The 22231-nt window shown below is 33.0% G+C and overlaps 3 protein-coding genes across 8 annotated transcripts; 2 read left to right on the top strand and 1 right to left on the bottom strand.

Moving 5' to 3' along the window:
• Nucleotides 1–1223: 1223 nt before the first annotated feature.
• On the bottom strand, nt 1224–6247 carry LOC100853547 (transcription factor LRL2). 5 transcript variants are annotated; one of them, XM_059737840.1, is made up of 9 exons: nt 6107–6245; nt 5174–5480; nt 4967–5086; nt 4729–4803; nt 4457–4600; nt 4189–4251; nt 2802–2867; nt 1902–1961; nt 1224–1742 (listed from the first exon to the last, which is right to left on the bottom strand). In XM_059737840.1, the coding sequence occupies exons 1-9, from the start codon at nt 6208–6210 to the stop codon at nt 1575–1577; spliced, it is 1107 nt and encodes a 368-aa protein (XP_059593823.1). In that variant the 5' UTR covers nt 6211–6245; the 3' UTR covers nt 1224–1574. The 5 variants fall into 5 exon arrangements, with proteins under 5 accessions (XP_059593823.1, XP_010652139.1, XP_019076463.1 ...); XM_010653837.3 differs by having other exon boundaries at nt 4967–5050; XM_019220918.2 differs by adding an exon at nt 5675–5744 and having other exon boundaries at nt 4967–5480; nt 6107–6148.
• A 1245-nt stretch (nt 6248–7492) lies between these two features.
• LOC100254487 (uncharacterized) lies at nt 7493–12385 on the top strand. 2 transcript variants are annotated; one of them, XM_010653841.3, is made up of 7 exons: nt 7493–7801; nt 8014–8084; nt 8726–8834; nt 9470–9552; nt 10710–10868; nt 11593–11694; nt 11961–12385. In XM_010653841.3, exons 1-7 carry the CDS (start codon nt 7597–7599, stop codon nt 12111–12113), a joined length of 882 nt encoding a protein of 293 aa, XP_010652143.1. In that variant the 5' UTR covers nt 7493–7596; the 3' UTR covers nt 12114–12385. The 2 variants fall into 2 exon arrangements, with proteins under 2 accessions (XP_010652143.1, XP_010652141.1); XM_010653839.3 differs by having other exon boundaries at nt 7566–7801; nt 8011–8084.
• Nucleotides 12386–14766: 2381 nt separating this feature from the next.
• On the top strand, nt 14767–22180 carry LOC100249381 (protein IWS1 homolog 1). Its single transcript, XM_002276847.5, has 11 exons — nt 14767–15153; nt 15268–15748; nt 16536–16655; nt 18042–18262; nt 18345–18474; nt 18589–18651; nt 18736–18813; nt 19362–19453; nt 19582–19647; nt 19752–19905; nt 21646–22180. Exons 1-11 carry the CDS (start codon nt 15134–15136, stop codon nt 21742–21744), a joined length of 1524 nt encoding a protein of 507 aa, XP_002276883.2. The 5' UTR covers nt 14767–15133; the 3' UTR covers nt 21745–22180.
• The last annotated feature ends 51 nt before the right edge of the window (nt 22181–22231 follow it).

Raw genomic sequence — 22231 nt, 5'->3', positions numbered from 1 at the left:
CTATATATTCCAATACAAAGGAATATATGACCCAAGGTCGATTTGTTGGGGTAAAACACTTATAAAATGTTTGAGATTTTGGCTTTAAATGATATGACACTATTGGATTCTGTCGCATGGATGCTTTGGTGAGAATGTTTCATAGCTTTTTTCTTATTTTGAGTTTTTGCTCGATCTTTGTAATTTTGAATTTGAATATAGATTCACTTTTCAATTTTACCTTCACCTTCTCTTTCTACTTTCCATTACTTTTTGGCTGCTAAACATGAGGATTAAGGCCAGATCCTCCATGATTATAGTAACTAAGGTTTCTCATATTTAGAGCAGTATTCCAATGTGAAGATCAAGGATAGGAGTAGATCTTTTCATGATGAATCTCAATCTCTGGTCCTAGATTGGTAGATTTTAAAAGTCCAAGGTAGAATTTTTTTGAAAATCCCTCTTCATAAGACATAGCGATGTTTTTTTAGATACAATGAATGTTTCTTCATAAGATATAATTCATTTTTTTTAGTTAGATCAACGATGTACAAACTCTCAACTAGATCTTAAGAAGAATCGACCTTAATTTATCTCGAGATCCAAGGAAATGAAATTAACTTCACTTCAAAAGATTTCTTATTTGATGCTTAGATTGGATCTGAAGTTTACAAATCTTTTAAATATTTCTTCATCTCTAGTTTTGTGATTTCTCTGTTCAAAGTTCACAAATCTTCTAAATTATAAAAACTTAAAATTATATTTTATCATAAATTATATTTATTATTAATATAAAAAGTAAAAAATTATAACATACGGGACAAGGCGAGTAGTGGAAATTTTCATCTAATTTAATTTTTTTTTATTAAAAACAAGAATAAGAATAAGTTTATATAAGTGAGAGGGATTACAAGGAAGATGATCTCTCTTGAACCCAACTCCATTGCATTCCTAGCCCCATTGCATATGGTATTTTTAAAATCAATGGGAAAGTAACCAACTTTCCTAAGTTAAAGTTGAAAAAGTTTTGCTTAGATCCTAAACAAATTCTTTGCTACAATATTTTCTTTTTTTTAACAAAATTATGTCCAACTTTTTGTTGTTGTCAAATGCAGAGGGTTTAAAGATGTTTTTTATTTACTTTTTTCCATTAATAATACGTGAATATTGGTCAAACTCGAGAAAATTTTAAAAATTTTAATATTTTACATTTCTAAAAGTAAAACCCTCTTTCACAATTGAAATGATTCAACCAATTTTATTTTATTTTATTTAAATAAAATAAAATAAAAAAAGCAGAGAAAAGCAAAGCAATTAGTGCGCCTGTCAGGCTCAACATTGCTGGAGGGGTAAATCTTCAACAAAGATCAAGATCATGGGCATCACCTAAAAGCCTGTATTCTCTCATTAATTGGGTTGGCTTCTGATGGATGCACCTCCACTAACTCTACACATCGATTACCATTTTAGGTACCAAAATTTGGTTAGAGAGAGAGTCTGTAATCATAAAAGACGGGAGAGAGAGCTCTTCTGAGAGCCTATCAGCTTCTGCTGCTCTGCATAGTTGGGACTACACCTTCAACCAATGTCAGCTTCTACATTGTCTGGAGTAAACCTTCGACCAAAGTCATGGGCATCACATAAAGGCCTCTACCCTCTAATAATTGTGTAGCTTCTGATGGATTCACCTCCAGTAACTTTCCCATCATCTCTTCAAGTGGTTCTTTCAGCATCTGATCGTGTAGAATGTAGTGTCCATATCCCTGCCAAACATCCATACACTGTAAATCTTCCATACCAAGATGGGGGTGGGTTCTTTTTTACTGTTTTTCTCTGAAGAGGTAAGGCTTTGCCATCAAAAAGGGAAATTTCTCACATGAGTTTGCTCAACTTCTATTTAGATATGGTTGAATAGTAAGCACCTCAAGAAAAATAAAAGGATCAGAAGTTGATTGACCACCCAATCGGCTTTGACTTAAATCCTGCACAGTGGAGTTTCATTAATATCCATGAAATGTAAACCTGTAACTCACTGCAACACCTCCAAATCTCCAATCAAGGAATATAGATTAAGGTGTTTTAAATAAATTATTAGTGCTTAAAGACAACTAGGGAAAAGAAAAAAAAAAATCATTTTTTTTACTATTTTTTTTCTTTCATTGATTCTTTCCAAGAGGCAAGAACCAAACATAGACTTAGTGAACAAGTGAAGTTAAGACCTATAATTGCAATGTACAGAATTGCCAAGGTGGTAAGAGATTGTCATGGTGGTAAGAAACGACATGATTGCTAAGATGGAGGATATGGCTTTGAATAGAGTTGAATGCGGATTTGGAAAAGGATTCCACCCAAAGGGCTAGGTTTATGGCTTTGTTAAGTGGATTTGAATAAGTCGGGACCCAGCATCAGGAAACATCAGCAAAGACATTCTCATTTATTTGAGAGAAAAAGGATGCACCAGAGAGATAGCCACGTTACTTTAAAAACAATCTAGTGCCCTTAAGACCTATATGCCACAAGATGGGAATATCAAAGAATATTATTTGAATAAAATAATGGAATTAGATATCTAGGTTTGCCGGAAGGATTGATCAATTCTGTCCTGAGTTTAGAACATCATAAAGAACTGTGGAATTTTAATAACACCAAGAACTCGTGTGTTTGTAGAATTATCAAAGAGAACTGAGTAATATGTTGCAAAATGCTTTTTGATTCAGAAGAAATTTCATGAAACAAAAAGAAGGTATACAGGAATCTAGAGACTATTTGAGCAAATTTGTGTGCTTATTTCCATATCACAAAGTGCATGCTGTTTGACATACCTTGATTTGTAACTGCAAATGCTTGATATAGTCAATGATATCATCAAGAACGGATGCTTTACCACCCTACAAAACCAGAAATAATAAAGCACATACATTGGATAATAGTTCCTGAGGAATTAAAATCATAACACCATGCATAAACTATGTTGGCGAGTTTTCTTTTATGTGAAGAAGTGTTGCACAAGATTAGTTGGGATTGAATTTATTAAATAAAGCAATTAGGACCCTTGAGTTAATGAATCTATCTGAATCAAGCTGAACTGTGGATGTTTAGTCATTTTGCATTATCGAAGTGGATGTTAAAATTTCACTTCACACATTATCCTCTCATTCATTCCTATGTAAGAATGAGATATTCCAGTTTATAATGGAGGTTATCTAATATATGCACAAATCCAAACAAACAATTGCAATGAAATAGGAAAAAGTAATAAGGGTTAAGTTCTAAACTTCACTTACTAATGATCTAATGTGTTAGACGACAAAGAATTGTGACAAGGATGAATTTTGATAAAATGTATCTAATATTCCATAAAATTCACTATCTTAGAGTTTATTTTGTCTTTATTGCCTTGCTAGGAGTAGTGGGATCCTTGTTTATTCTTTTTTTTATTATTATTATTTCATGCCTTCTATAAGGTATCCTCTTTCCTCTGATTAATGTTAGGACCATATATCAAAACTTTGTGTGAAATTTCAATGAGATCAGTCTATTCCAATTAAAATTAGTAACAGAGGAGCCTGTTAAATGGAGCCAGAGAGAGGATAAAGGTTTAATCTAAAAGTGTTCTATTAGGATAAATATGTTGAAATCATTTTGTACTGTGCAAAAAATGAATTCCATTTGTGTTGTTTTGTCGTATCTCCAGTTAAACAATTTCACATTAGAATTCTCAAAATAGGTTTGAATCTTCAGGTGATGCAACATTTTCCCTTTGTGCTTTGCTAAAAATTTTGGTATCTACTCTTGTTGACCACTAGCTACTCTATTAATTTCACTGATATCATTACAACCCTTTAGTCAAAAATTGTGCAGCATTACTACAAGCCATTTTTCTTGACCAAGTCTTGTAGTTCTATTGCTGAAAACCATGTTCCTTCTAAATATTTTACAATTTTAACCAGCTCAGATCTTGTTCCAAAATGGTGTTCACTAGAGGGTCTAGAACCTGAAGAAAATATTTCATTATTGAATCTACAAATTTATACTTTCAATTGGAGGCAAATTTTGTTGGTAAAAGGTAATAGAATTAAAGAGATGCAAAGAGAAAATGGCTGAAAGAAAACACAAGTTTCAGGATATAGTGGTCATTATAAAATATATCCAGTGAAAAAAACTCCCTATTGAGACTTGCACATGAATGCTTGTTCCCACATATCTTACCTCAGAATGTGGGAGCAGTACTTGCAATGCTTTGAGTCTTTCAGAGATTCTTAGTCTGCGACGCTGCATTGAAAAACAGAAAGTTGGGGAACTGAAAGCATACAAGCAAGATTTTAATGACAGCTAACCAAACAAACAATCCAATTTTCCAGATGGGCATAATAAATTAGATGTTTTCATTTCGAAATGAGATCTAGAAGCTTAGCTAGTTCAGGTTTGCACTAATTGAATTAGCAGATCCAGTATTTAGTGAAGGAGTTATTCTTACACGGTCAGTTGCAGATGCCCTCTGTCGTGATGCACTGCTGCGTGGTTTCGATTGGAAACAAGGTGGAGCAATTGCTACTCTTGAATTGTGTTTAGAAACATTAAAATTATCTTCATTTAGTTCTTGTGTCCTTGATGTACAATCCTGTTTGTATGACATATGACAAGGTTTCACCAATAAGGAATTTTAAAGCTCAAATGATTTATAGCGGCAGTGAAACTGGACAAAGGCTGATCCAGAATAAAAAGGCAGGTAAAAGTAAGAAACTTGACCTGAGTGCATATCTGGTATTGTGTACTGGTGAATTTGTTCACTTGTCCTCCATTCTGTGGGTTCAGGTATGTTACCTGTTGAAAAAAGCATATTGAATTTCTATCTTTGGAATGAAGGTAAGTCAAAAGCATGCATACATTCTGGACCATCCAAGCAAATTATTTCTCAAAAACTTAGTTCCAGGAACAGGGAAGAACTCCTTTGACATGAGGTCTTGCCGTTTCCTACATATATTACCTCGTTTTGACTAGAGCATAAAAATCCTGCTGCACTTGTTGAAGCTTCATGGTGGTTATTGAGTACAGGGACAGACAAATTTTCCTTCCAAGCATCCATGATAAGGGAAGGATCAGCAAGCTTAAAACCACATGCATTTGCCAAACTGTTATATAAAACCTCACTTGGAATCTCAGAGACCCCATTTACAGCATGCAAGCTACCAACCGGTAAAGGGATGGCGTCCACTATATCTTTTGCAGGAGCCTTATGGGGAAATGTTGAACTTTCTTCTAGAAATTTGACATAATTGTGAGATGTTGGCTGGCCATGAATCCACTGAGACAAATACAGAGCATTCGGAGGGTTCTCATTCTTTCCAGACCCCCTGGTAAAGTGATGGCTAGGATCATCCTTTGGTACATACGATGCATCATTAATACTCCCACCAAAAGAAAATGACATCAACTGCAGAGGATTCTCATGCCCACTTTGTTCTTCCATATTACCCATGGCAAAAGCAGCTCCAATGTAGCTGTTCACAAGCATAAATTGCATAAACTGATGCCCAAACAAATCTCCCATATGCTCAGCAGTTCAACATCAAATATAAAATAAAGCAAGAACCCAAAAAAGAGACCCAACAACTTAACACTTTAACCTTTTTTTTTTTTTTAAATACAGTTTCAATTATGGAACTCAATCTGAATAAAAAAGAACTCTGTTTACCATGAATCACCCATGAGATATGAACACTAACAAATGTTAGAACAACCACGATTTTAGCCAGAACCACCACCTAGAGTACAGAAAAATGATACTTAAAACTGAGAAATCGCAAATGCGATTGAAGAAACCCTAATGAACAATAAAAAAACAGACAGCATTCAACAAACAAACAAAAAATTACTCAAATCACTACCCCTTATTTACCAAAATAATAATCATAATATCAGATCAGAAACAAATATCATATTCTCGATTCACCGATGATCTAACATTCATGTATGTTTCTACACACATATACAGCACAAAAGATTAATATGAAACACTTGCACAATCAAACAAAACCCTAGATTCACATATCAAGAACACTTCAGCAAACCTACATATTCAGGTAGAGAGAGAAATGAGAGAGGGGAAGAGCGGCGCTTCTCATACCTGGAAGGTTCTAGGGTTTTGATGAGAGCATGAAGGAAGTGAGAAAGGGAGAAATGAAAATGAAAATGGCGTGCTTTTATACTGTACGGTTCGGCTACGTACATGCAATAGGCCAATGCAAAGCTGGCTGTTGGAATTGGAAATAGTGGGAAAATGTGACGTGTGGAGGTCAGAACTCGAAATACCTAAAATACCCTTCTCTTTTTTCTTTTTCCTTTTTTTTTTTTTTATATATATATTTTTTCTTTTAATTTTTATAGGTGCCTTGGTGAACAAGTGAGTCGGTGAAATGGAGGGAGACTTGCTTGCGAAGAAACCTCGAGAAAGAATTGGATCAATTGGGAAATAGTTGGCGGTGAGCGGTGACCAATTTTTAAATTTTATTAATATTTTTTATTTAAAAGTCAAAACCCAATTCTCGTATTCGTATTTGTTATATTAATTTATTATTTTTAATCTATTTTATATATTAATTTAATTGTTATAGATTTTTTATTCTCAAAATATTGATATTTGTATGAAGTTGAACAAATAAATAAAAATAGACATATATGAAAAAATTCAACTTTCATTATTCCTCTATATTCAATGTTTCCAAACAACAAATTGATTATAGCATTTTACGAGATTTACCAACTATCGATTTGAACTAATAAAAATATATTCATAATGGATTTATAGCATTTTTGTATTACTTATTTGAAATAACCCATTTTAGTTGAATCCCCAAAAATAATTGTCTTAAACTACTAGATAACAGAGATATATTTCTCCAAATAGCCTCGTATTAGAATGATGGTATCGATATTCATTTGAACATGTTAAAATTTCAATAATTAAATAATGATATAAACATTTGAAATTATAGTACAAATTTATAAAATCAGATGAAATTACCACAACAAATTCAAACCAATAAAATAAAAGCGAGATTCAAATAGAATCAATATATAATGTCTTTTAATATAAAAAAAGAAGAAAGAAAAAAAGTTACAGTTCGATATTACGACTAAACTCGTAACACAAGATATGTAAATTTTAAATGGGGTAGAATAAATTAAGATCGATAATATAAAAAAATTACTAAAAAGCGAATTATACTAATTAAATTAATACATAATTTTATGATTTCAATTGTTTTATTTTTGTTTTAGTTCGAAAAATACATTCAAGTTTTCCTCCTAATATTTTCGATATAATTATGATTGTTGGTTTATTTATGTCTTATATCTCTGTTACAAACTCATTGGATTCCTTTATCGAAATGTCACGACATTTGTACACCCCTCTTCTCCAAGAAAATTTGAGTATCCCTCCACGTGGAAGATAAAATAATTGATCTCCCATGTATATGCCAAAGGGATATTCGCATCATGTGGATATTGGAAAATGAACATTTTTGTCCGATGTTATTATAAAAGTATTGTAGATATTGTCAAGTAATTAACTTAAATTAAATATACAAAAAGAATAGGGAAACTTGTGTTTTGATGGGGCAATATAACGCTGAAGGCCGCGTTTGGCTGGCCTTTTGGTCGTGCAAACATTTGTGGAGTCGAGGCTGTGTGTCTCTGAATCCATACTCGTCGAACCCATCTGCTCAAGATTCAATCATGGCCACGCGGCCCACCGGCGAGGTTCTTCAGAGAGCACAAGACATTCTTCTCTCATCTCCTCTACAAGACCCTTCCAAAGGTTTCATTTTCACAATCTACCACCTCTCCTTTTTGCCCCCTTTCTTGATGACTCGGGATTTCCTCGCATTTTCTTGATCTGAGTTTCATTTTCGGGACAAGAATTGGATACCCAGATCGCCATTTCATCTGAATTTGATTTCCTGTTACTCTACCTTTGTTATTGTTAAGAGAAATTGATTGATTTTCTGTTTGTGTCGTTTTATTTAGCAGGAGAGAATGAGAAATCTTGTGGGTTGTCGATTGAGAAAAAGATTGAGTTCCTTGAGAACTTGGCTGGAAAGGTAATTTTTCTGGGTCTCCCCTTATTTTGCATAATCTTTTACTGAAATTTGGACTTGATTTATACAATTAGACTAATTCTTATGCTTTCTTTTGGGTTTTGACTTGTGTATTGTTATAACTAGTACTTTCTGATTGCGAGAACATTCGATGTTAAATAGCTTCCATTTTTCACTTTTGGATTTGGAATTAACTAATCAGTGGGCAATTAATCAGAAAATGTAGTTGTTTTACTGATTTGCTAATTGGTACTGTTCAGAACATATGCATCTTGTAAGGAAAACATGAGCCATATAGGGTATGTGTAAAGGCTACAGTGAGAAGTCTGCAGGTTTTGGGTAGAAGTTTTAACCATTACTTACTGGTTTGAGCATAAAACGATGCTTTGTATGGGAAAATTGATCGGGATATTCACAAATGATCCATAAATTTTTCAACAAGTAGTATGCAAGTTTTAGGTGCTGTTTATGTTTTAGAGAATACTATTTTGATGATCATCAGTATTGGGCATGTGTAAAAGATATGATACTAATTCGACCGTGAATTTTTTTATTTGGGGTCATTAAAGGAAAAACAAAATCGTACTCGGGATACACATCAAATTTGCAAATTATGCTGCACCTGACCTTTTGACTTGTTGCAGGTTAGCAACCGACGGTCTCGCAGATGGCTGAATGATCGTCTGTTGATGGAACTTGTTCCTCGCTTGAATGGGGATGAAATTAGGGGCTTATTTGCTCCACCTCCTTGGGGTAGTGTATATACTAAAACACTGTATTATCATTATTTATCATACATGAAATTGCTAATATTTCTTTCATAAACAGTAATATGCAATTGCAAAAATTTATTGTCTTTATAATTATCTATGGTTTAGGTTGCAAATATTCTAACCATGTTATTAATATGCCACCAAAATATCCTCTGTTACTGGAAAAATAATTAGATATGTAATTCTGCTGGCATAATATTTACTCTTCAGAAAGATTAATAGACAATGGTCTATGAAGCAACCAAAGATAAATTGACGTCCTTTTTAGTTGCCACACAATCTTCTATTTCTCCATGTTTATGATTGCAGCATTGAGTGCTCAAGCAATAGCTTAGGAATGTTCTGTTCTGACTTTTGTTCACTTACATGCTTTTGTGAGATTGCAAAGAACTCGCCAAACACATTTTAGGAGTTTTAAAATTTTGTCATTTTTTTTGGGATTTTGAGAATTTTCAAAATTGTCTTATATGGTTTGAACTCATGGTATTTCATTTGCTTTTGATTAGGAACAAGACTGATATTTGTCCTGTACTTGGACATTTTTCTTATTAAGAAAAATAAATACTGCCTTTAGCATGTTTTTTTTTAATCATTGATCTGGAGTTCATTTTACAGGTGATGATGTGCCGCTGTCACCATTTTGCATGACAAATGTGGGAGAGTGGGACAAGTTTAGGAATATAGACATGGATAAACAGGTTTCATGCTTCTCATATTTATCAAAGCATGTTCCCCCTGAGTTTACCATTTTTTTGGGATATATGCTCAGAGACTTTGACACAACATAATACCAAGCCATGCGTGCACACACATTAGCGTGTGTATATTTTCTAAGTGTGTCCCTGATATTTTTGGGGTACTAAATGATTTTCAAAGTGTGCTTTTCTACGAAACATGGGTAATAATCCAAATTTAATGTTTGTTGCTGACTTGCTGACTCTTTTCTTTTTCTTGATAGGCAAACAAAAGTAGTATTAACAGTGTCAGTGAAAAAGGGTGCACCAAAGTGGCTGACTCTTCTGATCTTTCTTTGTTTTACAACCTTTGGTGTTATTTTGGCTGGTTTTGGTCATGTATACACCACTTTTTCTTTGAAACATGAGTGTTCATTAGAAGAGAAGTATGTGATCATCTGAATTTTGATTTTATGGCCATATATTAAACTCATAGTTTGCTAAATTGAACTTTTCAAAACTCTATACATTTTCCATATGGTATGACAGCTTAAAATATTTAAATCCTACTATATTTTATGAAATTAGTTAATATATTATTCTATACTCCATCCTCCCAATTATGTTCATGTATGCATTATTTTTTTAATTTAATTTTTCACTATATAAACAACTATGTTTATGGTAACTTTTCTGCTTGTTCTTTGTGCTGCTGCCATATCTTTAGGCTGGTTTCTTTCTTCACATGTGCAACTTTGAACCTACTTAGCATGCTTTTATGGCTTGAATTTGGTATTATTCAATGCATTATGCCCTGCAGTTGATGGGCTGGTTTGTGTACCAGAAAGAATCATTATTGAGTTTTTCATGAAAATGGAAGATGACTTGTTACAGATTTTTGTTAGACTTTGGAATTTCTTGAATAATCGTTATAGTGTCATCTGCTACAACACAGGGAGTACGATAGTTTTGTTGACAAATGATATAGCAAGGTTCTCCAAAAGACACACGTATACACACCACATGCATATATGTATCGAGATGCTGCTCATTTGAACTGGTTATTTTGGTCATCGGGGTTCACATACGCATACACATGCAACTTTTATGTTGCTTGGCCCATTTTGGCCTGTAATGGGGCAAAACACTTCAACTCTGGCAGTCTTTATTCATGTTTGTAGGATGGAATGATTAAAGCCCTAAAAGGCCCTTCATCGAAGAGGAAAGGCCATGTTGATGCTGATAAGATTGCAGTACTGAATGCATGGCATAGAGTAAATTGCCGAACAAGGGAGGCATTACGCCGTAGCTTTCTTTCAGAAGTTATTGAGGGCTATGAGGTATATCTGAATGATTATTTGCATAAGTCTATCTCTCATGCTTTCATTGAAACAATTCACCTCATTGATCTTGTACTGCTTGTTTGGTTTTTACCTTCCACGAGAGGTTTTATTTATACTTTATAAACAATTTACTTTTCCTTAAATGAGAGTTGGTCTGGGATGAGCTCAACCCATGCCGTTGAATTCAGCCAAAGCTCAGCTTGAGTTGAACCCATTATATCTACGGGAGATCATGCCAAATTTAGGCTGGCCTGCACTATGTAGTTTACTGAACTTTGTTTTTCCTTTTAATGGTTTGGGAATTGAACTTTGCGCACACTAAATTTGCTTGTACTCCACCCAAAATGCTTTGTTTATGGCAAGAATTAAACTGATTCCTGCCCCCCTTTTTTAAGAAAAAGAATGGTTTCAGTTTAGCTGGCTGAAACTGGAAATTCCCAGACATCTCTGAGTCACTATTTTTGGAGCTGTTGTAAAAATATGATGAGCACTCTGTTGATTTGATCTCATTTTCTGTTCTGTTAAGGATCATGATTTTCTAGTTGCATCGAAACTTAATAATTTTCTCTGTGTTTTCAGTGTTATGTAGCTTAATCATATTCATCTCAACCAGTTTATGCATTGATTAGATGATATATTTGTTGCTCATTAACTCTTTATCTTTTTTAAATCAATTACAATGGTCATTAAGAAATATATTTCCTTTATTTGTTTTTTGCAGGAATGTTTACGAGCCTTCATCAAAGACAGTGGAGATGGAGATGTTCTTGTGCTACATGTTCAAGATCCCTTCCGCAGGTTATTGCTGCACGGGGTCTGTGAGGTAACTCTTCCTATATAAGATTTATATTTGGCATCACTTTTTATCCTGGATTCGGGGCTATACTATTACCTTGAAATAAAAATATGCCAAACTAAAATGAAATTGGAAATTGTCTTTCTGTAAGCACTTTCAGAAGAAAATCCTGCAACTTAATGAAATTGGAAATTGCTTCTCTACCATTTTACTGCTTTTGCTAAGAACTTCATCTATACTTATATCTGGGTGTTATTTTAACATCTGAATATTTGGAAAATATGTTTGGACAGTTCTATAACTTGGTCTCAGTGACAGTGACACAGTCCAAGGACGCAGAGTCATTCAAGACGACAAAAATAAAGAAGAAGAAAACGGGTTCTGTTGAGCTTCCAAATATTACCCTATCCCATTTTCTGAAAATGTCAAAGGAAGGGTTTTGGTAACCTATAGGCCAAAATTCCATTCTTGTTTATAAATAAAACCATGCATGAAATGAATCCATGCACTTTCATTGTAAACTTCAGTCATCCCCTGTAACAATAGTTTATTTTCTCTGTAACTTTGAAAATATTTGTTCTGAATTATTATTTCTCCCAGTCAAAACAAGCTAAGAGGTTGATTGTGGAGGTTAGGACCCATTAAGAGCATTTGCTTTGATGCTTCTTAAAAGATGTTGTATGTTAGTTTATCATGTAGAGATTCGCAATTTCGGTTCTTCGCTCTGTTCCTAACAATTAATCTCAACATCTATGAGCATAAATCACAAAATAACTCTCGTTTGATTCTTGGTGTTTTTGCTTCACTTGAATGCAACAATGGCTTAGCTCTCTGTGGTTCCCTGGAGTTGCTTTTTTGCTTTTCCTAATTCTCTCTTAAATGTGTGTTACAATGATGGTGAGCATGAGAATATCTTATAAGGAGAGCATTATTAGATAAGTGTGTGGTGGTGAAAGAGATACTAATGAAGTTCTAGTGATGAAAGAGAAATTAGTGGTGGTAACAAAAAATTTAGTTGGAGTTCATGAGAGAGAACAAAATTAACTGTGAATGAAAAAGTTGGGTAAAGTGGTAGAAATGAGAGGGAAAGAGATTTCATGACAAAGATAAAATAAGTCGTGAATTGTTGGGATATAGCCTTTAAAAATATGATATGATGTAATAAATGAATTTAAGATTATAATGTTTCATCGTTATTTCTTGCATCGTACATGACTTGGAATATCCTTTTTTTAATCGTTAAAGGTTAATATTTTAAGCATTCAAATTGAGGACTAATATTTAATTGTTATTTGCATTAATATTACCCTCTTTTTGTTAGATGTATTATTGAATAAGAAGTTTCATCACTCATTTACATTATTTGTTTAAACAAATTTAAATTTATTAATAAAATTACTACATTGTTTTAAAAATATTAGAATTTTGATATATAATTTTCCAAAATGATGAAAAATTTTCTATTAAGATTTTAATTCTTTTAATTTTTTTAAAATATTTTTAGAATAAAACTTATTTTTCTTTTATATATTTTTCATTTGATTGAATAATTTGATATATTATATTTTTTTATATGAAATTATTTAATTTAATTTGGATTCTATTTTCTGATATAAAATTCTTTAATTTAATCTATTTTTATTTTTTATCTTTACAAACAAAAAATAATAATAAGTTTTACAAAATATATAATGGTTTTAAAAATAAATTAAAAAATATTTTTTAATGATTTTTTTCATAAGAGTTTTTAAATTTAACATAAAATTTTTATTTTATTTTCTTTAAAAGAAAGTGTATCGCGATCATTAATTTTTTATTTATGTTTCACTCTTTTCATTTAAAAAATGTCTTAAAAATTATAAATTTCATTATCTTTAAAACACACTATTAATATAATCAAAGTTATAAAAATTTATTTCTTGTAACTATTTCATTTTTCATCTTTAAAGTTTGAAAGGATTTTTTTTAAAAAAAAATTATTATTATTTTTATTTTTTATCTCTTTTGTCATTCTCTATTCTTTTCAAATTTTTCGGGTATGCTATCCATTTTTTTTTTTTTTTTTTTACCAAAGCACATGAGGGAATATGAAAAAAGTCTAAATAAAAAAAAATGGATAGCATACTCGAAAGAGTTGAAGAGAAATATTTGAAAATAATAGAGAATGACAAAAGAGATAAAAAAATTTCAAACTTTAAAGATGAAAAATGAAATTGTTAAAAGAATTTTGAAAAGTTTTTAAACTTTTAATGATAAATTTTAATAACATTTATTATATTAATAGTGTGGTTTTTAAGAGAATGAAATTTATAACTTTTAAAACATTTTTTGAATGAAAAAAGTGAAAAGTAAATAAAAAATTAATGAGCTATACACTTTCTTTTAAAGAAAATAAAATAAAAAATTTATGTTAAATTTAAAAACTCTTATGAAAAAATCATTGACTTAAATTATGTTGTTAAAAATTATATTTTTAATTTGTTTTTAAAAACCATTATATATTTTGTAAAACTTATTATTATTTTTTGTTTATAAAGATATAAAATAAAACCTAATTAAATTAAATAATTTCATATCAAATAAAAATATATAATATATCAAATTATTCAATCAAATCGAAAAATATATATAAAAGAAAAATAAATTTTGTTCTTAAAATGTTTAAAAGAATTAAAATCTCAATAGATTTTTTTATTTATTATTTTGATAAATTTTATATCAAAATCTTAATATTTTAAAAAATGTAGTTATTTTCTTAATAAATTTAAATTTATTTAAATAAATAATATAAATGAGTGATGAAATTTTTTATTTAATAATTATCTATAATATAATAAGTGTTATTATTAATTTATTATTATTTAATTAAATATAAAAGTTTAAAAGATTTAAATATTTCAAAATGAAAACATTATTACCTTTACAAAAAGTAAAAGGTTTCATGTGATTTTTTTTTTTAAAGAATTAATTTATTTCGGTGAAAAATGGAAAGATAATTTAGAATAGGAAGAAAAAATTAATAATAAATATAAGTATTAAATATATTTTATTTATTTTTTTCAAAAGATTTAAAATACTTCAAATTTATTATTAAGAAATAAAAAATGATTTATGGGAGCGCTCCAAACAAATCTTAAGTATCTTTCATCTTAATTCTAAATCTAAAATCAATATTATAATCAGAATCCTGAATATGCATATTATAAATAAACCAGAATCGACTAATAAACATTGTAGTGATGCTGAATATGAATGCCAAGTTGTATAAAATTAACGTAAGAAATGTAAAATAATAAAAAACACAAACTGCAGAATTGCAGGATTACCCCCTCCCCTCCATGGCTGGCTGGCTTCTTCTATAAATTCAGCTTCCACAATTTCTCTTCTTTCTATCTGAACTCATATCGTTCTCTCTCTAATTTCCGCACTACAATTACATCGCTGAAACGTTTCTTCATCTCCATCAATGGGTTACGAAAACGATCCGTCAGTTTTTCTCTCTTAACTTAGGTTTTTTTTTTTTTTTTTTCATTCTTTTCTCGGAATTAGGGTTTTTATCTTTTTAATTGCTTGAATCGGTTTTGTTGTTGTTTGTTGCAGATATCGCGATGAGGATGGGGAGCCGTTGATGGACTTCGATGAGGTCCAATCCGATCGGGAAGTGGAGGATCAAGGTCATCTCCTCCAAGACGACATCCCCGATGACAACGACGACGATTGGCGCCGCCGGGAACGGTCCCCGACGCCGGTGTACGGAGACGACTCCGGTTTCTCTAAATCCAAGCCAAGGAAGAGGCTAGTAAAGAAGAGCGCGAAGGAGAGCCCCCTTCACTACCCCGGGATCGACGAGGATGACTCGCCGGCGGCGTTTCAAGGTGACGTCGACGAGGATGATTTTTTGAGGAAGAGGAAGGATATTGATAGTGGAAGCAAGAGGAAGGAGAAGAAATTGAGGTTGGAGAAGAAAGATAAGGGGTTCAAATCGGGCTTGAAGAAGGGGATGTCGAGGCGGTCCAAGGATCAGGATGGCGATGCAGAGGTGAAGGAGCTTTGGGATACGATTGCAGGAGGAGATTCTGAGGTACTTTCTTTACTATATTATTAATCTTCAGCAAATTACTGGAATTTCTCCTGGTTTGAGAGTTAAATCTGTTTGAAATCGCGGGAATTGCGGACAAATTTTTGGGATGAAACATGTTAATTTAGTCACTTAGCATACTAGGGCTTATGCTAATACAGTGAATTATGATTGTTTTTCTGATTTAGTGATCTAGAAAAGTTGGAAATTGGAAATTAGGGTTTAGGGGTAAATCTGCTTAAGATGAATGGATTGGGATTATTATTGGATATTTTGATCTTTGTGTAAAAAGATACTGGTTTTTAAGTGAATGAGATCTTTTTGGAATCAAATTGTGATTTGTTTGATTTGTAGGAAGTCTGAGATTTCAGTAATAGAAGTTTGTTTAATTATTTGCCAATTGTTCTGTTTTCTCTGTAGGTGCACAACAATTATGGTTTATTACTTTTCTGGTAAAAGGAAGCAGCCACAAAATTGGTCTTTGCTATGTATATGATTCTGTAATTTAGTGAACTTTGATTCCAAATTTTGAAGCTAATTTGTGTTTTCATATTTTTCTGGCTGTTCCTGATACTCTCTGGCTGTGTAAATCTATATCAGGGTTTATTCCATATGGTTTGTATGATTTCATATGCTTGATCATGCACAGAATTGATAGAGCCACACTCCTTTCTTTGTTTGGTTGTACCCGACTAAGACTGTTTTGAAGCTTGCTCATGGTGAATCATGTTTTCATTGAATGATGAAATGATTCTTTATTCGTATTATTTTGTCTTTTGGAATGCTGTAGGATGATCACGAGGGTCCAAGGACTGTGGATGATGATAACTTCATAGATGATACTGGTGTTGACCCTGCTGACCGATATGGAAGTGACCGTGAAGCACGTTCCCCTGGTGATGCTCCTCAGGTTAGGATGTCATCCCCATTTGAACTTTACATTTGATATCATTTTTTGCCAAATGAACATTTGGTTGACTAGAATGAGGACTCCAATTTCATGATTAGTGTTGATAATAATTGCCTTTTGCCAAAGGTATTTTGGTTGGCTGGTGGAATATGGGCTCAAAATGGGAATTGATTCCTTTTCACCCATTTTGGTGTTTGAATGCTAAAATCAATCCATGGATGGAATCCTGTATTTCGAATGGTTGGTTTCATGATCTTGCAATGGATGGGCTAGTAGGGTTATCTCATGTCTTTCTCCACACTCCAAAATCCATGTGGCTCTGCTTCAACTTTTATTCTAGGGACTCATGAGGGATATTTCTCTCTCCTCTTCAAGTTTAAAAATGGTCAATATTTGTTTTATGTTAAAAACTTTCCTTTCTTCTTTCTTCCTGTGTTTTTTCTTTCCTTGAATGGTTTCCTTCATAGTTTGGGATTTCATTGAGGGTACTTGCTCAGTGTGATGTTAAAAACTGCTTTTTTTTGTTTTAATTTTTTATTTAGTCCAAAGAACCCAATATTGCAGTTGTTACTATTTTTTTTTTTGTTGTCTAATCCACTGTTTTAGTGGTGAGAAAATGAAGCAAAAGAATGAAAGAAAGATTTGTTTCTTTTTGCTTCCAAAGATGGTTAAAAATTTGAAGAAATACCATCTTTTTTGCAGTTTTGATGCTGTAGTTTTAGTTATTAAAATCCTAATTAATGAGTGATTTAGGATTCAAACACAAGAATGAAAGAAAGATTTGTTTCTTTTTGCTTCCAAAGATAGTTAAAATTTTGAAGAAAAAGTATTTTTTTTTTGCAGTGTTGATGCTGTAATTTCAGATATTAAAATCCTAGTTAATGAATGATTTAGGATTCAAATTCGATCAACTTATCTTGCCTGCATTTTCCATCAAAGAAACTAATTTGACATTTAGGAGGGGCAGTGGGAAGTATATGTTCGAGTGAAACGGGTGTTATGTGAACAATAATCCTCTTTTGTTCCATTCCTACTACAACCAAATAAATGCTTTGAATTTTTGTTCCATTTTGTGTCCCTGACATATTCAAATCCTAGAATGAGAATTCTTGTACATTTCCTTTCCTGTAGTACCCGAGATGGTTGTCAGATCATCCGATCCAAACCCTGCTTTCTGATGGCCTTTACTCTTCTAGGCAATGTGTTTGTCTAGAATATTGGTATGAATCAATGTTGCTGTTGATTTCAAAATTTTGAAGATAGAGCTTTGTGTTACTATTTAGAGGGTTACTTATAACGTGTTGTGCTATTCAGTTACTATTTTTATTTTGAAAGTAATTCTATTTTTTTGGATGATTTTAAAGTTAATTTCCCTGATTTTGATAGGCGGAAGAGGGTGAAGAGGATGAGGAAATTAAGCAGCTCTTCAAGATGGGTAAGAAAAAGAAGAAAAATGAGAAAAGTGCAGCAGAAATTGCATTGCTTGTTGAGAATGTCATGGCTGAGCTAGAAGTTACAGCTGAAGAAGATGCAGAACTGAATAGACAGTCAAAACCTGCTATTAATAAACTCAAAAAGCTCCCTCTTCTTACTGAGGTTCTCTCAAAGTACGTAAGTTGCAAATCATCATTTTTGGTCCATCTTGTGTTTGTCTCTTCTTCTTTCTCATTTCAACTACTCTTGGTGCAGGAAACAACTCCAGCAAGAATTCTTAGATCATGGGGTACTGACCCTTTTGAAGAATTGGCTTGAACCACTTCCTGACGGAAGCTTACCCAATATAAACATCCGAGCAGCAATATTAAGGATCTTAACTGATGTATATACATGGTTTCTCCTTATTTGATTTAATGACATGTATATACATGATTAACTAATTCTTGCTTCTGAAGAAAACTTTACTTAGAACCTGAAATGGGCTTCTTCCTTGCAGTTCCCTATTGATCTAGAGCAGTATGATAGAAGAGAGCAGCTGAAGAAGAGTGGTCTTGGAAAGGTTGATTTTGCCTTATGAAACAAATTTTTGCAGCTTGGCAGTTGAGGGAACAAGGGTGTACTGATTTACTGTATTTTTGTGCAGGTCATTATGTTCTTATCAAAGTCTGATGAGGAGACTACCGCCAACAGAAAACTTGCTAAGGATTTGGTTGATAAATGGGTAATTGAATAAGTTTCTTTACTCACCGTATCCATATGTATTTGGAATCACTTTGCCTGTCCTACTTTATATTTTATTTGAGATAGCTGTGACATTTGTCTACATGGTGGATGTATGTCTCCTTTTTCAAGGATTATACCTGGAGATATCCTCTCTCAGATTTAACATGGGTCCTCTCCCTTTTCTGACAATTCCATCATTTTAGACGTCCAACTTCTCATCATGCAGTCATGGAGAATGGAGTCTGCTCCATTGGACCCCCCTGTAAATGGGTGTCAGAACTGGAATGGATCTTTATGGATGTTTTATTCTGTGCAGATTTATGCATGCATATTCTGTGCCTAATAAGGGCTCTATTATTAATGTGAACTTATTAGTTCTGAAAATAGGTATCTGAAAAATGTTGTTTGGTTATCTTTACCTAAATATCTATATTTACTTTTTTAACATCAGGTTTGTTTCAGACCTTTTTCTTGGTTTCAAGTTTTGAAATATTTGTATTCAGTGGCAATAATATTTCCATGTCATTTTGAAAATTATGAATGCAGAGTCGGCCCATATTTAATAAGAGCACAAGGTTTGAAGATATGAGGAACTTTGATGATGAGAGGGTTCCCTTTCGGAGGCCATCTGCAAAGAAGTACTTATTACCTTTCTGTCTAGCTTTTTTTATATGTGAATTGTCTCAATTTTTCCCATCCTTTGTTTCTATTTTTATATTTCTAATATTCTTTTGCCTGAGGTCTTATCTTTTTATTTCCTCTATAGGCCAATGAATAAAGCTGCAGGAATGGAATCTAGAGATGATGATCTTGATTTGGCTGACCTTCCACAGTAAGTTTTTATAAAATACTCCATCTTGTTCCTCCTACTCAACTCTTGATTAGCCATTTGAACCATGCACAATCAATGAATATATTTCATTGACTACAATGCAGGGAAAGGAAGTCTGGACAATCATCTTCTAGGTTACATGCGTCAAGGCCAGAGGCAATGCCGCTAGATTTTATAGTGCGTCCTCAGTCTAAGATTGATCCAGATGAAATTAGGGCCCGTGCTAAACAAGTTGTACAGGATCAACGTCGTCTGAAGGTTAGTCTTCTCTTTCCATAGAAAAAAGTTAAAAGTCTGGGTATCAAAAGCAGATGATTACTTATTCTGACGCTGATTTGGACTACTTGCACCTTCTAAATATTCCGATAATATATTTGAATCACTTGCTTCTGTTAAATTGTGATCATCAAGGAGGAAAAAAAAACCTATTATCTGAGGATATAAAAGAATGTTTTGCCAAAAATATGCTTTTAAGCCGTTGAAATTCTAGTTGATTTGGAGATGGATAAGTATTCTGGACTCATCTGAGTCATAGTCAAAGCTTCCAGTGAGTAATCTGGGCTACCATATGGCATTGTTTATTTCAATACTTTTTATTGCATGAGTGCCATGAACCGTGCATCTGTATAGCGTCTTCAACCTTAAAGTAGAGGACAAGCCTCCGATTTTCTGTTGTTATTTCTTTATAATTTTTTATATTAGAAAAAGAAAAAAATGAAAATGTCATCAAATTCGATTTTTTTTTTTTTTTGATAAGTAGATAAATTTCATTAAAAAAGAGACGCTAAAATAGCGACTCTAAGTATACAATACTTATACACTTGCCTTCAAAAAGGCCAAAATACAAAGAGAACCGAATACCACAAACCTACTTAGAACCCAACCAATCAATAAAATTAGCTATAGTTAGAGGGCAATCGTTTATGAACAACTTAGCCTCGGCCCAGAAAGTAAGAATAAAAGAGTGTTTCAGTCTCTGAATTGACAACGATTCATCCTTGAAAGCCAATTTATTCCTCTCCTTCCAAACCGTCCAGAAAATGTGAAGAGTAGCAGCTCTCCACGCCTTCTTGCGATTTTTGCCCAGGAAAAAACCATTCCAACTTAGAAGGGTCTCTCTAACTGAAGAAGGCAAAACCCAAGACACCCCAAATAAAGCAAAAAGAAGATCCCATAACGCCCTTGTTATTGAACAATGAAGAAGAAGATGGTTTATGTTCTCCTCTTTCTCAAGACACATAAAGCATCTATTTGCCAAGGTCCATCCTCTTTTCTGGACCATATCCAAGGTTAAGGCTTTGCCCCACGTAGCCTCCCATGCAAAAAAGCTAATCTTGGGCTGCACATTCACATTCCAAATAAAGCTTGAAGGAAACAAAGATGAACCACCCGCTTTAAGGGCTACATAGAGAGACTTGACTGAGAATTTACCACTCTTGGTTTCATAGATTGATGGAACCACTGTTTTGAATTAGTCTACCTTAACAATAAAATCATTTTATGATGATCTGCATCATTTATATAGTAAGGAGGCCCATCAATCTACTGTGGCTATGTGCTTAGCAAACTGCTTGAGAGCCATCCAGGCAATTGGAAAAAGATATTTTGTTGTGAAACTTTCCGAAGAAAATAATGGAAGCAATATCGAGATGAGACCGAGTTTGGGTGGTTCTACAGAAGATATGAATAGGGGGTTTTGTAGTTCAAAATTTCAGGTTTTCTGTTATCTGGTCTGCTGTAACATAAGATATATCCTCTTTGCCCTTCTATTGCTATTCACCGTGAAGATTTGATAACATCTTCAATATTAAGATATTGAGACTGTCGGATGAAGAACTATGAGCATAGATGTTTTTATTTGACCCGTAAACTCCTTAAAAGATCTGAATAGTTGTCTTCTATTGCTTCACATGCTGTGTATAACTTGGAGACTTGTTTTTATTGTGTCCTTTTTCTTAGACAAGTTCTGAATACTGTTTAATTGCGATTTTATTGCAGATGAACAAGAAGCTGCAACAGTTGAAGGCACCCAAAAAGAAGCAGCTTCAAGCTACAAAACTCAGCGTTGAAGGTCGTGGTATGGTCAAATACTTGTAGTGTCATGACTCATTCCTCTGCTCGAAAAGAAAGAAGGTGCTGCTTTACATGGGGCTGGGATATCGGTATGAACACCTTCAATCGTGCCAACTACTTCCAAGGCTTTCTGTGAAAGCTCGGAGAGTAGAGTACCTTAGGGGCCATCCACACTCACTCATATGTGAGCCCTTCTCAACTCAGATGGATTCTTAACTGGCCCACCCCGAGATCCATACCCTCCTTTGAGTTGGATTCTCATCTCTATGTAACTTTTTAAATATGCATTTTAAAACGCTGGTCTGCTGTTCTTCCTTCCTTTCTTTCCTTTTTTTTTTTTTTGGTTGGTTGCTGCTCAATTCTCTCCCGAAATAATGATACTAAATATCTCATATATGAAAAAAAAAAAAATTCTTCAATTTGAATGAAAAGTCTTTGCTATTTAAGCACAATTTGTCAATTTGTGAGTAGTTTTCTTGTGCTATGTGGACATGCTTATATCCAATGTGTC

This window comes from Vitis vinifera, chromosome 7 (genome assembly GCF_030704535.1).
Source record: "Vitis vinifera cultivar Pinot Noir 40024 chromosome 7, ASM3070453v1".
Taxonomy (NCBI): Eukaryota; Viridiplantae; Streptophyta; class Magnoliopsida; order Vitales; family Vitaceae; genus Vitis; species Vitis vinifera.
Note: the sequence above shows the minus strand (reverse complement) of the source record. Positions and strands in the feature narration are given on the sequence as shown.

Bases quoted from the DNA above. Each gene is read 5' to 3' on its own strand.
- LOC100853547 (XM_003632317.4), bottom strand. From the start codon at position 6,210: ATGTACGTAGCCGAACCGTACAGTATAAAAGCACGCCATTTTCATTTT. The intron at 4,601-4,728 runs GTCAAGTTTCTT...TCATACAAACAG, and splicing joins AATACCAGATATGCACTCAG to GATTGTACATCAAGGACACA. The intron at 4,252-4,456 runs GTAAGAATAACT...TTTTCAATGCAG, and splicing joins GGGCATCTGCAACTGACCGT to CGTCGCAGACTAAGAATCTC.
- LOC100254487 (XM_010653839.3), top strand. From the start codon at position 7,597: ATGGGGCAATATAACGCTGAAGGCCGCGTTTGGCTGGCCTTTTGGTCG. The intron at 8,835-9,469 runs GTAGTGTATATA...TTCATTTTACAG, and splicing joins ATTTGCTCCACCTCCTTGGG to GTGATGATGTGCCGCTGTCA. The intron at 11,695-11,960 runs GTAACTCTTCCT...ATGTTTGGACAG, and splicing joins TGCTGCACGGGGTCTGTGAG to TTCTATAACTTGGTCTCAGT.
- LOC100249381 (XM_002276847.5), top strand. From the start codon at position 15,134: ATGGGTTACGAAAACGATCC. The intron at 15,154-15,267 runs GTCAGTTTTTCT...TGTTTGTTGCAG, and splicing joins ATGGGTTACGAAAACGATCC to ATATCGCGATGAGGATGGGG. The intron at 19,906-21,645 runs GTTAGTCTTCTC...ATTTTATTGCAG, and splicing joins AGGATCAACGTCGTCTGAAG to ATGAACAAGAAGCTGCAACA.